Source organism: Gymnoscopelus microlampas (assembly GCF_963454915.1).
Source record: "Gymnoscopelus microlampas genome assembly, chromosome: 4".
NCBI lineage: Eukaryota > Metazoa > Chordata > Actinopteri > Myctophiformes > Myctophidae > Gymnoscopelus > Gymnoscopelus microlampas.
The window spans coordinates 41399087-41417424 of NC_139941.1; the positions used below are offsets into that span (position 1 = coordinate 41399087).

Consider the following 18338-nt stretch of genomic DNA (forward strand, 5'->3'; position numbering starts at 1 on the left):
TATACAATGACGTTTATCAATGTAGACACAAGATGGAGCTGTAACAGTGCTAACGTGAGAATAAACAAACAGCATACTGACTGTTGCAATGTCAAATCGCAACGCATGGATTTCATTACTTTTATCATTCACGATTGATGCTGCCTGGACCTTGCCTTCATCGGATCAAGGACACCTTTGAAGACCCAGAACAACAAACATCCACTCCTGCATAACAAATCCACCAGAAGAGCATTAAATGTCAAGCTGGCCTTTCAGGGAGAACCGTGGGTGTGATGGCACAAGGAGACTGGAACATGATATTTCATGAGAGCTGAGATGATTCACAACAATAGACTCACTGACACATGACAGTAAGAAAGGCACAGTACAACCTGCTCTGGTGTGTACATGCAGAAACGACTACTCACTCCGACACCCTGTCCGGCCCTGGTACCCATGTTACCCTTTTACCATGCCTCCACTTGGTTATTAATATTTCACCACTGGGCTATTGTTCCACTTTATTCCACTAATGTCAGTGAGTGACAGCGTAATCATGCTAACACCTGGCAGCTATTGTACGCTGACAGGTGGTGAGCGAGGCCGCAGCTAAGCTCTATGGCAGCAACCTCTGAACTTTGCGGTTAGCGTTCAGTTTAGTGATGTACACTGTACAGTACAGTATGAGGTGGCTGTAGCTGAGTGGGTAGAGCAGTGGTTCTCAAACTTTTTTCATGTCAAGGACCCCCAAATGTATTTGGCCGCGGACCCCCATCTCAAAATATTTTCTTCCAGGGACCCCCAGAAGCAAAGATTTGAGTTACAAACGTTCGCTTAAAAATATATATATTAAAAGATTTGCACAAATTTTCACCTTTTTTCAGAAATAGCAAATCTACAAGCTCATAGCGCGGCACTCGGTGCTGCGCTATGAGCTTGTATATCTGCTATTTTTGAATAGCCAAAGTATAAAAGGTTAAAGTGGTTAAAATGATTGTGATTAACATATTTTACTGGGGACCCTCTGGAACCCCCCCATGGACCCCTGGTGCCCCCAGTTTGCCCAGTATTCATGTTGACGTGTCCCTGAGTAAGACTCTTAACCCCCAACAGCTCCCCTAAAAGCAATTTTCCGTCTCAGTTTCGGAAAATACTCCCTTTTCCCCTTTCCTTCGCAACCATGTATCTTACCACTGTTGTGATCTACGTCGATGAGCTTGTCCAGAAAGTCTTTGACTTTGGCTACGCTGCAAAGGATGATGGGGTGGAGGGGCGCCATCCACTGTTCCTTTCCATGACCCAGCTGAACGCCCAGGTTCCCCACACTCTGTAACGCCTGCCAACCACAAAAGAACAACCGCTTTCACAAAGCACTTTATGTCTTTGACACACACACTCTCCATTTGCAGTGGGACTAGACATTGGAGGTGAGGAAGAATTGTGGGAGAATATATTATATTGTTATTATGGTTGTTTAACCTTCACTTCAAGTACCTTGTGTTGTTCATCTTGTGCCTTATGATATATGATATGATGTTTTGCAGCTTGTAAGAGCCAAGATGTCCCACTTAGGCCTGATAGCTATTGTTTTGGTACAGCCTGTCTTGTTATTGTTCAGCTTGGCCTTGTAGCAGCTAGAGTATAACTATGGTCTGATCCCTGTGTCCGTTGGCAGAACTACCGTACCACCGACCTGAGTGTTATTGTACTTGTACTGTTACTGCACCAGAATATCATGTACTGTACTGTATATTAAAGCATATCCATAACCACCTTGAGTATTGTCTCCGACTCCTCTTGCCTCATCAATAACTGATTGATCAAGAATTCCATGACAGAGAACATAACTTGATAGTAACTGACAATGTTGACGGGGTCTCATTCCCCAAATGGAGGTTAGTGCTCTCTCTGGGCCACTTCTTCATGACGAAACCCAAAGAAGATGCATGTGAAAGGTTACAGTATACCCTACTCCATCCCAATAGCTGTCTGGCTCTGGTCACTTATTAAAGCATTGAAGGGAATCGAGTGCTCTAGTATCTTCTTTAAGTTCATTCGTTAAGAAGTAGCTATGCTGTTACTAACTGACATTGATAATGATCATTTTGCATTGAGTGAGAACTTGACATTTGAGTGCTAATGGACTGTTTGCTTCAATCTTGGCTATCTCTCTCAAAGTTTGAGATCAAAAAGCATCCCCCTGGGGGCAGGCATGCTGTGAGCCCCGCTTTGTCCAGCCCACACCTGGCTTAGGGCAAGGAGGAAGTCCCTCCATATACGCTCCTCTGATGCTCGCCTTTGAACCACAGTCTGGTCACAGCACAGATAGAGGTAAAAATAGACTGTTCCCTGTCTGTGTGTAGGGGACCCATGGCAACAGGACTTCAGTACCACGGACAGCTACCACATCACATGCTACACAGCAGCAGGGAACAATACTGTATACGTACATAATTATGGAAGGAATGGGGTCTTTCCTTCCTTTTATTTTTGCATTTAAATTTCATGTTTAAGACATCGCTACCATCATAGCTGCCAATTCTTTATTTACTGATTATGCTGAGAAGTAGATCGGAGTATGGTATATTTTAGAGGTACGTGCTAAGGTGGAATGTTCTTTTAATTAGCTATAACCTAATAATACTTTTCTTACCAAAATGCTTAAATGATTAAACTAAAATAAAACTAAAAATTAAAACAGGACTGCTATGTTAATATAATGGTATTTAGTATTAAAACTGCACTTTCAAATAATTTGTTTTTTATTTGGTAGCCTCGCCAACATTCACTAGCTTCTTGTGCAGGAACTAAAGAGAACCTGCAAGAGAAGAGACAAGCAGATGGCAATGGCTATATACAGCTCAGTACTGTATTTATTATCACTGGCAGTCAACTTGGATGGAGACACTGCAGTCTGTTCTGATAATGTAAGTATTGTGTGTTCATCGCACTGGTTCAAATGAATAATGGACATGAATAAATCACTGCGTCAGCTGCAGAACTTTTTTTAATGACATAGAGACTAGGTTGATGGTCTCTATAAAATGCAGAGAAGCTCATCTACACCTACACTGTGCACATGTAGGACTGGATTGATTGATTGGTTGAATACTTTGTCAACAGCGGCAGTACAGTAAAAAAAAAACGATACTAAAAGGATAACACAAAAGCCTAAGCTTGTAATCCTGGGCGCTACTCTCCCTCTGCCAGCCTGGGGACAGCACCGAACTGAGCTCATGCTTCCTTCAAAGCATGAGGAGTGAGCAGGCCGCTTCTTATCACCTGACAGGGGGGAGTTTCCCCGGTAGGATGTAGCGCGTGGAAGGAACACGTTATTCCCACCAGTTCCTTTCCCCTCCATCAAGCGCATCGGCTGACCAGGGGGAGGCAGTATAGAGACCAGGATTACTGCATGTTTTTTGTGAGGGTACCTACTACCTAACCTCGCGTCACCAGTCTTTCCACCTCGGCTCGGAGGAAAGCCTGGTATTCGTTATTAAAGACCCGTGTGATCCGGTCTAGACCACGCCTACTGAAAAAAAAAATGAAAAAAAATAATTATCTTTCCGGATTTTGCCCATCCGGTTTTGCGGAGCCGCTTTGTTTTGGTTCCCCAATCCCTATTTAAATGGAATAGAATTTCCCTGTGGGATAATAAAGGTAGACAGACGCTAAATAGTCTCCGGAAGTACACTCACATTTATATTTAGAAAATAAGCTAAACTACGCCGCATCAAGGATTTTATTAGGTAGGCCCGCGGACAGACCTATTGTGGGGTGAAGTCTTTCCGGATTTGCGTTTCCGGCCACCTGAAAACGCAACCCACAGCATCCCCGGCGGGAATCAAACCCGGGACCTTCTAGCTGTGAGGCGACAGTGCTACCGACTGCGCTCCCTCAATTCATCATCTTGACATACATATCTGCAAAAACACTAAAAGCAATTATATATATATTTACAGAAAAAAAAGTGGGGAGGGGGCAGCGGCAGGCAGCAGATGCCACTCACACAGAGCTCTCCGTGGAGCTCGCTGAGGGAGAGCGTTGTTTGCATCTCTGGGGGCATGTAAAGCTGTTCATTCATTTCTAAAATGTATGTGGTTGTAGGAAGCTTCATAAATACCTCTTATGGCCTACTCCGAGGCGAGAGTATTTTTAGTCCCAGTCAAACTATCAGAGAGATTCCTATAGGAGTGATTTTGAGATGCTTGATAAACATAGATCAGTACTGTGCTGTACTACATGCGAGAGTGCGCGCTTGCATGCATGTGTGTTAGTATGCATCGTACCTTGGCCAGTAGCAGTAACGTCCTGCTGGTGCGTGTGTCTGCATGCTGGTCCCTCAGGTGGAACAGTTTTGGTGTGAGAATGGCAGGAGCAAAGAAACGCAGGAAAAAGAACCCACTGATTGCCAGATACTTCACATCCTGTTAAAACATGATGTGATACACAAGGAAGAAAGGGCAGGATACACAAGTGAATGAATGGAGAAAAAAATGAAAATATTCTGATATGATTTCACTATCTAGTACTTCTCTATTATAGGTAAATATAGACAAATACTTGTTTCATCCATTTTTATGTGGTTTGGGTTTGACTTTTGCCATTGACAATTAGTTAGCTGCACTCAATCTAAGCCTATATGAATAAATACACCTTAAAGAGTATATAGTATGTGCACGGTAAAATCCTCAGCATTACATGCATCCATTTATAACACTGAGAGTTAAAATAACATTGAGAATCTTACTGTGTAGGATGAATCAATAGAAATACAAAACCGTTATTGGATCAGAAATGTAAGAGCATCTTTTCTCCAGACCAAGTACTGACCTCATTCTCAGGTTCGGTGAATTGCTCCTCTACCCGCTTGTGCAGCTGTTTGAAGGCCACCCTCATGACAGGAGGACACTGGACCACTGAGGCCACGATGGACTCGATGATGCTGGACAGATAGCCCTGCAGCATTTCTACACTGCTCTCCCGCACCTCGGCCTCAGACACAGCGCCTTTAAATGATATCCGCCTTCACAGAAACAGACACGGACACAGAAACGCTGTTTCACTGTTTCTGGAACTCTACTGTGAATTCTGAGAATTCTGACGTCAACAGAGTCCACATTAAATTATAGGGCCTGTATCCAAACTCTAAATAGTAGTATAGCATAGTAACTACATGCACAAGCACAAGAGTAATTACTTTTCATATTAATTGTACTACTGTACTGTATATTATATGATGCTAAATTAAGTATTACGAGGTGTCAATTTATGTTAATTTTCATAATGGATTCCATTTTACTATCGCTTTGAGATTTCTGAATGCTAACATTATAGTCATTATTTTGTCAGTGAATGCAAAATTCACTGACAAAAATCTTTAACTTTAAAACGATTTGCAGAATATTGATCAATGAATATTGATCAAATAAAAAAATGTTCTACTCGAAAAACACAGACAACCTATTAAATGCATAAAATGACATTAATCATGATAGACATTTTCCCAGCAATGAAGCAACAGCTGAAAAGTGCGTGACCTGCCATGATTATTATGATCATGGCGTGTCATGGTCAGCTCAAAAAAAGGCGATAATGCCTATACACACAACAAAATGGTATTTCAAACAATAGCTGAAAAAAGATGAATTTAAAAACCATGAGGAGAGAAAAACAAAGGTGAGTGGCGAGTGAAAATGTGAGGAGTGTGGATGGAGACAGATCACATATTGTCAGTCAGATACTGTAGAAATAGTACATGTTAGATCCTGGATATCCCTGTGTGTCAGAGATAGGCATCTCAGGGGGCTCACTCTAGTTGCCTGGCAACCACCTTCCCCCCATTTTCACATTCTCTTCTTTTTTTCTTTTCATTTCTTCACATTGATGTCTTCCTCTGAAGGCAGAACCTTTCCTTTCCATCATTTGTACGATGTTTTATGCCAAATGTACAACTCTATTAATTTGTGAGAAAGAATTCCACTTTTGTTATTTGTTGGTACAAGATAAGACATTGGCAAAAATGGTCGCAGCTCAGAAAATAACTGTGTCTGCCTGTGGTCCAACAGAGCTATCTTTAGATTGTTTCTTTACCTGGAGCGGTTCATTTCGATCTTACATGGATCCAGCTCAATGTACTTCCTCTCGTCAAAGATGCGGTTGATGATGGGCTTCAGAACCTCATGCAGGTAAAGCATGCCGACAGCCTGACAGTGAAACAGTGACACAACATGTTTAAGACTAGTTCTACAGTTCCATCTCTTCACTGTCACACTGAAATTCCACATGCAAAGTGACTGTACAGGTCCAATGGATTACAAGTCATACATTTTTCACATTAAAATACAACAATAGTAGTGAAATACATGAAAGTACTGTACCAAACATATACAGTGACCTAGTGGCTAGTACTGGCATATCCCATAAGGGACAGGTCGATTTTTAAAGAAGGGTACCCCTGGAGAAAATGTATGTGCCCTGATCTAAAATGCCATGACCCTCCCTTTCACAAAAAAAAAGAATCAATGATCCTCCCCAAGTGATTAAAAAAAAAGAAGATTAACCCTCCTCGCCTATAGGAGTGTCACGATATATTGTCCCACAATATAGCCTATCGTGGTATTAAAATGTGACGATAGGTATTGTCAAGATGTCATACTGTATCTTAATATTTTTTTGATTATTTTTCTTAAAATGTGGTCCCTGACCATGCATTTAGTAATGTAGGAAAGTGAAGATTTGTATTATATTTTATTTTATCAATGGTGGATACTGTTAATGTGCGTGACAACAGAAAGGAAATTCAACTCAAGGATGACAGTTTTACACACGCACACAGCATAGTGTGTATTTAATGACGCATCAATGTTGTCAGTTACTTGGAAGTCGGACATCCGACTCCGAGTCAGACATCCGACTTCCAAGTAACTGACAACATTGATGCGTCATCATACATCAAATAAAAGCCTGTATTAGAAAGGCATGACCCTCCCCTATTTTCCTCCAGGGACCCCCTTCTGTAAATTTCGACTGGTCCCTAAGCCAGTGGGACGGGAGCATTGTAATTAGCTAGTTAGTATTGATCCCATAAGCTGGACGGACAGGCACCCGATTGGCAAATTCCGATCCATAGCTTGAAGGGACGATTGCTCTGCGATTATAAATTCACAAAAATGACATAGTTGTCATTGACTGATTTGAACTGCACAACAAATATCTAGTCATTTGCAAGATTAACTGTGGAAAGACAGACACACAGACAGACAGGGGTGAATGCAAATCTCCACCTTGCAGAGATCAAGTAAAAACGCTTTCATAATTTGTTGAATATTACGATTTGCAGGCTATAAAAGGGGGGTAATCCAAAGGTAATTGAGTGCAATCAAATTCATTACAAATGTTTACTATTCCAACAGATCACATTACTGATTATAAAGTTCTAATCGAGTCATTTCAAACTGATTACATCAAATCAAATCAAATCACGCAGAGCAAGAACAAAACAATCAGAGCAAAGGCATATACATGTACGCAAGTGTCAACATGAGCACAAAAACATGATGGAAACAACATTCTCTACCCTTGACCGAGGACACATAGAGGATATAAAATGATGAGACACAAATCAACCAACAATGCGCAGTAACATGATGACATTGAATGCTTGACACAGCAACCCACCTTCATGAACTGTTCCATGGCTTTGGAGGCAAGGGAGTTGGAGCGAAACAAGGTGTTTGGATCAGCTGTTAGAGGAGAGTTAAAGAGCATTGTGTTAAATAGCCAAATAAGGCCTGTTTATATACAAAACTTCTTGTTTCAATGAGCTCATTTTGTTAGCCAATTGTCTCATGTATACATTACATTTATTTTGTTTAGTTGGCAATGTATTTATTTATCAATAATTAGCTGCTTTAGAGAGTCTGAAACAAGCAAAACCTTCACTGACCTAAGCTTTGCTGACAACATAACTAAACCGTTCAAGATACAACTGATATAACCATGGTTGTCCCTCTGGTCTCTAGTGTCATTCATGGGGAGGTTGTTGATTGTGGATAGCTACAAGCTCCTGGGAGTACACCTGAACAAACAACTGGACTGGACTGATACCTCTGATGCCCTCTACAGCGAGGGCCAAAGTAGATTGTTCTTTCTGAGGAGGCTGAGGTCCTTTCGGTGTGGGTGTGTGTGACAGGATGCTGCAGGTGTTCGTTCTATCAGTCCGTAATGGTTAGCTCTCGCTTCTTTGCGATTGCATGCTGGGGTGTTACATTAATGCTGGGGACACAAGCAACCTGAACAGGCTGGTCAGGAAGGCTGCCTACCTCGCTGGGGCTTCCCTGGACGGGGTGGAGGAGGAGATGAAGGTGCGTATAGCGAGGAAGCTGGACGCTATCATGGACGAACCACTCAGATTGTGGGAAGGTTTAGCAGGAGGGGTAATGATACTGTAGATGAATCTTCCCCGTGGGGACGACCAATAGAATTAGACAGTGCACCTTTGTGCCACTAGCTATGAAGATGTATATTAAGGCGCATGATGGTTGCTTGGCTCGCTCAATAGACACATTTATCGGAAAACAACAGTGCAGTACAGTATGGACACTAATATAGACATTCATCTGTGGGTTCTCTTGTATTTTTCCTTTGTCTTGCACTATGAAAGCACTGTTGCACTGAATTGTGATTTCTTTCTATCACGCTGTATCTACGGTAATGTTTTATTTACCCTGTAACCTGAATCTTAACTGCTGTGCTGTCTTTGGCGCATGAATTTCCCTCACAGGATCAATAAAGGTCTTATCTTATCTGATGGGATATAGCAACTGATGTAACCATGGAGATAGAATGTAGTTGCCATGAAAACTGTTTTGGATATGGTTTTAAAGGTCATAGTAGCATATGGGAAAAGTTGTGCTTTCATGTCAGAGCAGTGTCAGTTTTATGGATACGGGGCTGCAAGTGCAGCAGTGCCCAATCTGCCCATAATTTTTCTTTTATTCGTTTTCACCATGCCTCTGTGCCCCTGATTGATGACTGCTTGTTACCAGCATCTATTCTGATCTCATGATCATCCAGCACCTGTTTGGAGCATATGGAGTTGCTATGGAAACTTAGGCGCGATACTTCTTATCTCAAAGTACACCAGCAAACCCCTAAGACCACAGAACAGTGGTGCGGAGGCAATCAAACTTAATACCACACTGAATAATTGGCCTTGGTATGGTAAATATAGGACTGCCTACATGGCTGTGATGCTGAACTATGAAATACCAGCAGTCTCATGATTGTGGAGGAACAATAGGAGAGTGGGGTCCTCCCACTCATTAACACTGACTCATATGAACATAGATGTTACGCATAATGTTTATTGTGTAATCACAGCTGTTTTTAGAATGTTTGTCAGTGAGGTATTGAGTCACAAAGCCTTTTTCATTGAAATTGAAAATAAACTCGATCTCCACACTTTTCAATTCTGAACATTCCAATGAAAATGTCCTAACATCCCACTTGAAAAGCTTTCACATTATATCAAAAAGCTATTAGGCTACCGTTGGTCAAATTGGCAACAGTTTAAACAACCCATTAGTGAGTCTTACTAGTGTGGTTGACCTCCCGGGTGTTGAGGTAATCCAGAAATGGCACTACTAGGCCCTGGCCCAGGTAGATCTTCACCAGGGTCATGGCCACATCCTGGCGGCTCTCAACAGTCGTCACCTCTTCCAACATAGTCAGTGGGCTGCTGTCGTCTACCTGCAGGGAGGATTGGAATACTATAGCAACATTCACTTAACACAATAGAATGCTGACAAGGGGGACGTACCTTTCTTTTACATAGTACCCTGGGACAGACATAGACATTATAGACTCTAACTGTACATATATTGTATATCTTCAAATCTCAATCTGGAATAGAGAGCACACTTGAAGAAGGTTATGGACTCCAGAGAGAATCCAGCAATACATGTACCTCAGACTAGCGACCGTACTTGTCACAACAGTCAGGGTCCAAGGTACTGTGTATCAATAAAATAAATAGACTGAATGACTACAACAAGGAATCCACTACATCATACGCATCATAGATGTGTGCATCATAGATGCCTATGATAAGGCACCAGGAGTGGAGCTTGCCATTCCAGCATATGGTTGCAAGCTACTGAAATCATGAAACATACCCGACCATAATATAAGCACAGTGGAAAAAAAAAGAACTATTAGGGCACTGCCACACATACGTCAGAAACCGCCTCATCCCGTTCACTTCCATTCTCTGGGAGCGAAGGGGTGGAGCTTCCCATTGCGGCACATTGATTCGTCTTGTTCAACACGTGGAGTTTAACATAGGTCAAACAAAAAGCCGGACAAAAATACATTTTACTCTTATGTACCTATGAACCTTGAACCTTGAGGTGAACCTTGACCGGACGTAAACCAATAGCCAATAGGAAACAAGTGTGTGGTGTGGTTGACCCCATTTGGCTGGCTTTTCGCTTGTACTTTTCTTTCAGTGAGCTAACCAGTCCAACATAATGTAACGGTATGGTGAAAAAATATGAATAAAATACCGCTGCAAACCAAGTTCTCCAATAACTAAAATAATAGAAACAAAAAAATAAACAACATTTTTAAAGAGCTCAACTTTTCCATTGCACATTCCTTTCAAAGTGTTTTTTTTTTTTAAACACTGAAGAAGATATTTCACTGTTCACTACTGAGGACGTTGAAGTAAGCCATTCGGTTTGGTACGGGGCCGTTCGGTACGGTACTGTGGTTCGGTTTGGTATTGTGACACCCCTACTGGCTACGTGACATTATCTATGCAGACACCAGTACTTTCGTAGAGATAAACTACCAGTGCCAGGGCACCTGCCTGATTGCCTTCATAGGAGCCCTTTTTTATGCCTACATAATTACTCTCAATTATTTATCTCCTGCCCTAACCACAGTTGCTCTCCGTGCTGCTCTATTTCAATACAAAGCTAGGCTATGACATTTTGTTTTCCTCCTCATAAGTCTGTTTTAGCTAGAAATAAGGGAACTGGTGTGCTCAACTCAAAAGTCTTCAGAGTGTGAAGAGGAACGAACAAAAATTGCAAATGAAGTCACTAGCACTCACAAATAAGTAGAGTACACTTTTAATGTACATAAATGAACACATGAGAATCTCTGAAACATTTTTGGGTGTGTAGTCTAGTTTTAGAATTTAGGATATCATGCAAATCATGATAAAAAAGTGAACATGTTAAATTCCACTTTTTAACACATTAATCAGTCCGAATTCTTCTGTCTTATCTATTAATCATTAGCGTCCATATTTAATTATACAATTGTATGAGTTTGCTTGACTGGTTCTAGACCAGTGGTTCTCAACCAGTGGTCCGGGGACCACCAGTGGTCCTTGGGGGGGTACCAGGGGGTCCCCAGCGAAATTAGTTAACATAGCGTCACAATCATTTTAACCACTTAGCTTTGGCTATTAAAAAATAGCAGATCTACAAGTGCCGCGCTATGAACTTGCAGATCTGCTATTTTTGAAAAGTCTTGAAAATGTGCATATATTTGAATATATATATTTTTAAAGCAAACATTTTTAACTCAAATCTTTGCTTCTGGGGTTCTGGCACAAAACATTTTCAGATGGGGGTCCATGGCCAAATGTATATCAATTTAGGGGTCCTTGGCATGAAAAAGGTTGAAAACCACTGGTCTAGACTGTTTAGCTTTTCTGGTTTCTAAATGTGCTACTGTCCTCTGGTAATGAATAGGCAATTTTCATCTAAATTCAGTTTTTATTCAGTTTGTAATTTCAAGTTATTTTTCGCATGTACCGTGTGTAGGCCTACTAATGCTTTCATGTGTGTACTGTATGTGTGTGTGTGTGTGTGTGTGTGTGTGTGTGTGTGTGTGTGTGTGTGGGGGGGGGGGGGTAAATTATCTATTTCTATATGAGTGCTTTATGGTAACTGCCTCAGCAGCATGCTGAGAGGAGAAGGTTGTGAGCTCAAATCTCACTGTGATTATGGAAAGTGAAGAATCTCTGCTCTGTGCACTGCCTGCATTATACAATATTCTAAGGGATTGTCTAAATTGTTGATCACCCACAGAACACCAGCCGCCCCTTGAAGCTTGGCACATTTTATGAGCATACAATTTGGCTAGTGATGGGGTAACGGTTAAACTCCATGTCTCTGTACTTGCGCGTGCCTCTGTTTGGATAGGGACTGAATCCTATCAGTGCATCCTTGGTGTAGCTTTTCTGTCAGTTTCCCTGCTACAGTATACATTAAAGGAAATACTACAGACATTTTTCTGACCTATTTAATGTCAGGAGAGTAGTGATACTGACCTCCGCAGGGGAGATGACAGACTCAACCAGCAGGTCAATGAGAGGCTGATAGTACATGGAGGGCAGGATACAGTCCTCCACCAGACGTACCTTCAGACGCAACCCGCCCAGTTTCCCCCTGTGAAGAGAAAGGCATCTATGAGTCCGGTCCCTTCATCTGTGATTCCACACTGATGTTCAGCTACTTTAAAATTTCTGGTATGGAACCTCAAAATTATTTTCCCGATTTTTTAAAGATTATCACATTTCTGCGATGACTATGACCGAAGAACAAAAACATTATATCTGCTCACTTGAAAAGGTACTGCAGAACTATCTACAGCATGCCCAACAACTTCTAGGCTGCACATACAGTATGTACAGCTCTCACACGCGCACACACAACAAATGCTCTAGTCTATATCATCATGGTACATTAACATTAAATAATAACCATTGTCTGTTGTATTTAGATTTTGGCAATGGATGTTTGTCCAATCAAATGAGCTCCAGGAAAACCTTTGTGTGTGATTAAGGTAGGGTAAGTGTTTTAGTTAAAAGGTATAGTAATCATTGCTATAGAGTGTTTGTTCAGTAACTGGGGTCTGCCCGTCTCTCCGGCTCTTTAATAAATGGAAAATACATTTTCTGGTGGGTTGCCAATTCCAGCTAATCAGGAGAGAGTACCCATTTATCAGCTTACATTTTAAAGTGTCACAGTTCCAAATGTTTCTGTTCATTTCTTTGTGTCATCACTTCCGATTTCACTTGTTTTATCTGTATCCTGTGTGAGTTCTCTCTCCTGATTGGATACAATTGTTATCCCGACCTGAAAATGCAGTTTCTATTTACTTAAGAGCTGGAGCGATAGGGAGACCCCTGTTACTGAACAAACACTTAATGCTGAGTGTTTGTTTAGAGTGCTATCAGAATGTAGAGTTATTTAACACTTATTTTAACAAAATAAATATCACTTACCCTACCTTTAATTATCATATTCTACCATACAGATTAGTTAGAATAATGTTTTAATACTATGAATACTAATATTCAAATAAGTTCAAGATTGAAGCTTTAATAGTCTGTGTGTTTCCCTTTAAGATGAGGGTGATTTCTGATTCGAAACTATACCTCACAAGATTTGTATATCATTGTAAGGTGAGACACTCATAATCGTCTGATAATTAGCAGCAATAAAAGCACCATAAATGTCAAGTCAGTGGGTGGCTTAGTAAATGTGTAGAGTGTAGGGTGGTGGTCTCTATTCCCATTCTATTTCAGGCCTTACCCCGGCATTGTCATCCCTTAAATAAACGCCCCCATAAAGCTATGAGTCATTCTGTAACGAACATCTGAGGTTAGCTTCACATTGACACTGTGTGTCGCTGCTGTAATCTCAGCCTCCGTACTTCTAAAATTATCTCCAAGAACACATGTCAACAGAGACCTTGTTATGACCCTAAAAAGAGCTTTCCTTCATTACATAAAAAATACATCTATCTCTCTCTCTCTCTCTCCTATCTATTGATTGTAGCTATCCATCAATTACAAGCACGCCCACACGCACGCACGCACGCACACGCACACGCACACGCACACACACACACACACACACACACACACACACACACACACACACACACACACACACACACACACAAACCAAACAAGCACACCATAATCCATAATCCTTACCCAGCATCATCATCATTGTTTCCCAAGGGTAGCAAACGAAACCAGCCTTGCAGCAGAGGTGTCTTGTGCAAGCAAGCAAAAGGAATTTCCACCTATGGGAGGAAACAACAAGCACCCCAAACCAATAACCACAATGGGAGCACAGCATGTCTCTGTTGAAAATGTTCACTAATATTCACAAATGACCTCTCAGTTAAGGACAACGCAGATGATTTTATCCATATTAATACTGTACGGCAGCTGTAGAGGTGGATTGCAGAGATTCATAAATCTTTACCTTTCCCAGGAAATCATTCTTGCCCACCATGTCCCAGTCCCAGACTTCTACAGTAATAATCCCATCTTCACTGAGCTCCCTTGGCTCCAGGTCTAGTTCCAGAGTCTCTCCCCAGTGAGGGAACCGGGTTTTCTTAATGATCTAGATGAAAAGGGTATTGCAAGTCAAAAAAGATTTAATCAGCTTGCTTTGGTCTCACAAATATAATGTATTTGTGAGACCAAAGTTATTTATAATAATAATAGTAATAATAATATAGTTGTGTAATTGCATAATAATTGTATCCCTTCTGTTTTGTTCAGAGCTACAAGGTATCATATTGACAAAACAGACAGCTATTATTGAGGGAAACCTTGCACTACTGGTTCTATTTCGAACACCTCATACAAGCAGGCATTATGGTATAGAGCTCACCGAAGTCTCAGCGCTGTGGTTGTTGAAGATGACTTTGGCAAATGGATCTGAGGTTCCAGAGATGTCTCTTGGAGCCAAATCTCTGCGATGTGATAAAAGAAAACGTCAACACTTACTATATCACTTGTTATCGCAGTGACGCTCAAAAAGCCCCTTCTCAAATTACCGGTTCACAACATTTAATTAGGTTCTGCAAGGTGACAAATCCTCCCATGTGTTTTGACCTCATTATTTCAACCTTGAGTCACACTCATCACAGAATGAATGAATAACAGACATAAGCCCTGTTTGACACACTAATTAGCACCTCATCAGAGAGCCACAGAGACTGGCCTGGGACGGACAGATGGGGCACTGAGAGCACTAAAAAGCAGAGGCAGCAGGAGGAGCCTGTGACACGTTGTGAGGAGGACAGAGATAGTGATGACATTGCTGTCTCCATTGAAAGCAATTATTCACTTTTAAGGTCAAAACGTCAGTGTACAAAATGAAACAAAGCTTAATTTAGGGCAGTATTCCATCTGAATGAAACGTATATAATAAAACATAAATAAGACTGAATCCCTTTCTTCACCATCTCTGTGCAGTTTTTGAGACAAATAAAATACTGATGACAGCACGTTGTCCAGTTTCATGTATGCTAAACATATACATACTGTATATGGCTGAGATTTCAGTTCCTTCTTTCTTTCTTTTGGCAGGAGAAGTCTTGTCAAATGATTTGTGGTTTGTCATGAGATGTCTTTCAAAGTTCCCTTTGTTCACTACTGCTGCATATTGTTGTTACTAATGAGACAAACACATTTTCCATTCCAAATGACAACAATAATTAATTGTATGTGTTTTGTCTCATGGTGTCTGTTCTCAAACTCATTCTACTGATGTCGTGTCTCATTAGCTGAGGTTGAAAAATAGCAGTAGCCTACTTACTAAACACCTTACACATCTGGACTATTGATATGTTGTCAGGGTCATTCCTGTGTTAATTCACACTGTGCCACACCCCTGATATGATTTGTTGGGGTTCACATTGGGGCCCTGAGACAGTCTCAGGCCCAAGAGCCCATGGACCCAGGATCCGCCCCTGAGCATAGCGCTATTTCTGCTACTTCATTAGTTATTATCTTCATCAGGCAGGAGGAGTCTTTATTATAGCAATGCAGCTTTACTGTGTTACAGTGGGCTCTTGTTTTCCCAATTAGATTACATCTTTATTAGATCATATGAAACTTTACACTCAATCCTTACTGTCAGTAGGGTCACCAGGGTCAGTAGAGTGCTTTGTGTGAAGGAATGGAATGTCTGGGCTACATAGCACTGGACATGATAGAACACGTAGTACCTGGCCTCAATGACTTGACAACGCAGACAGATCCGCTGGGCATCTTTCACCACCTCCAGGCACAGGTGGATCTCTCCTTGAACCTCCTCATCAGGGTCCACCCTGGTCAGGTTTAACCAGTTATCTATTCCTGGAAAAATTAAGATGACAGAATTAGCATTAATGATATTTGCTATTTGGCTGTAAAGTGGAACTTTCAGGAGAGCAAACAAAGGAAACCTGTATACAAAGAACATAGAACATAGATGATATATTCAAGTGTATGGAGCAAGGTAATTTGAAAACTCAATTCTGATAGGAATTGACAGTATAATGTGCCCATGTTTACTGTCCCTCCATCTGTTTTAGCAACTTTTTATCAAAGTATATGAATCTTTTAATCTTGTTCAGTCTGTTACTGGTCTTAGTCACTCTAAGGAACACTCAATCTGGTGCTTTCATTTGTTTTGTTTTTTTAATAATGATGAAATAATAGAATTTCCTGTCTCTGAAAATAAACCTACGATATTTCAGACTCTGCTCCCTTGTCCTGTCAAGCCCCCGACATCCTCTCATGCTTTTAAGTCAAATTCTGCTCATCGTTTCCATCAGGCCTTTCTGCTCCCTCCAACATCTCAGTTTAGTGTCAACAATCTGTTGCTAAGGTTTTGGATTTTAACAGGACTTGCACATAAATCCTTGACTCATTTGCTTTTGAAACCAAATGCCCTGCCTTGGTTAAATTGCCATATTGTGTGCATCTCTTTTGCATTTAATCATATTTTGTCACAGCTGTCTCGTCATGCTAGCCAGCACAAACCTAGCACAACTCACTGCAAGAAATATGCCCGAGTTGTATATAAATACCTGTGACTATTACCATTATTGTTACTATCTACGTAAGATATAACCGCTTGAACATCGGCTGAGAACTCAACTCAGTTATGATTAATTTAATTGTGGAGAGACCTCCTGCTTCAATGGAAATACATGGTGCATACATGCATTAGAAGGTACGGCTTGCACCTGCCAATATGATGGCTGTTTGACACCTCACTCCAATGAACAGCAATGGACAATGCAGTATCTACGTACATATTTCTACAGTATGAATGAGCGTTCTAGGGCCCATTGGTCAGTGGTGGGATGTAAACTAAGTACATTTACTCAAGTACTGTACTTTTTTTTGTTTTGTTCTTTATTTACCCAGGGTAGTAGCTGAGCACAAGTGCTCATTTTCAGCAACGCCCTGCACATAGAAACACACAGACACATTAAAACCTGGGAGCTGACTAGTACAACCACAGTCTTATGCTGTTGGCCACTAAGCAGCTCCACTGGAGCAGTTGGGGTTCATTGCCTTGCTCAAGGGCACTTCAGCGGTGTTGTAAATGTTCAGCACTTCCCCACCCATCCTGCCAGTCCGGGGATTCGAACCGGCAACCTTCCGGCAACGAGGGTGCACCTCTAACCTTTAGGCCACCACTGCCTTTGACTTTACTTACAGTATTTCTAGTTCATGTGTTCAAAACAATTCCGGGCTAGGCCTCTAAGGTTCTCTGCTTTTCCTCAGACTGAGTTTTGGGAATTACTTCCTGCATACCTGTATCACTCCAGAATACAATGTCTTCATCTATATCACTCCTGAATGCAATGCCTCCACCAGGCTGTACAATGCCTTCAGCTGTATCACTCATTAATACAATGCCTTCAGGTGTACTTCAGGTGTACTCCTGAATACAATGCCTGACCTGTGTCACTCCTGTGGGTTTTAAGTTGGACCTTCTGTGTTCTGCTGAATACAACGAATACCTTCGACCTTACAATCTCCTGGTATCTCTGCGCTTGGGTCCACTCCTAGACAGTCATTACAACAGTAGCCCTAGCCAAATGGCACACATAACATTACAAGGGCACTATTTATTTGAAACGCCTGAGAGTAACATGTACAGTACAAACATGTTGCAGTGAATCACAGAAATCAGGGCCATGTGAGTTGGTGCCAATCAAGGGCCGATCAGTATGCAACAAACACAATCTGCAACAGTAAGTATAGTCAAATAAGTAGGCTAACACACTATTATAAAATGCCTCGAAATGGTTCTGCATGGTTCAACAGTTAAGTATGGCACTAACACATAGCATTAGGAATTTCATTCCGACTTGTGCAACCAGTGCTAAAATATAGGCACTAATGATCGTGTAAGGTACTTTGGATTAAAGTGTCCATGAAATGGCATGGCAATGGAACGTGAAGACATACTGTTTTACAATAGCGCGTGTTAAGACGGAAGAGTAAAATAATTGCTGTAGTTTGACAA

The 18338-nt window shown here is 41.3% G+C and overlaps 1 protein-coding gene across 1 annotated transcript in view; it reads right to left on the reverse strand.

Moving 5' to 3' along the window:
* rasal1 (RAS protein activator like 1) overlaps positions 1 to 18338 on the reverse strand; it is a 28752-nt gene that overhangs the window by 5932 nt on the left and 4482 nt on the right. The window contains exons 5-15 of the mRNA XM_084056248.1: positions 16039 to 16168; positions 14697 to 14778; positions 14283 to 14423; positions 14006 to 14097; positions 12328 to 12449; positions 9582 to 9755; positions 7663 to 7727; positions 6076 to 6188; positions 4816 to 5008; positions 4272 to 4409; positions 1174 to 1318 (exon numbers count right to left, since the gene is read on the reverse strand). Of these exons, the coding sequence (XP_083912374.1) occupies positions 1174 to 1318; positions 4272 to 4409; positions 4816 to 5008; positions 6076 to 6188; positions 7663 to 7727; positions 9582 to 9755; positions 12328 to 12449; positions 14006 to 14097; positions 14283 to 14423; positions 14697 to 14778; positions 16039 to 16168 (1395 nt within the window). The remainder of the gene's footprint in view (positions 1 to 1173; positions 1319 to 4271; positions 4410 to 4815; positions 5009 to 6075; positions 6189 to 7662; positions 7728 to 9581; positions 9756 to 12327; positions 12450 to 14005; positions 14098 to 14282; positions 14424 to 14696; positions 14779 to 16038; positions 16169 to 18338) is intronic.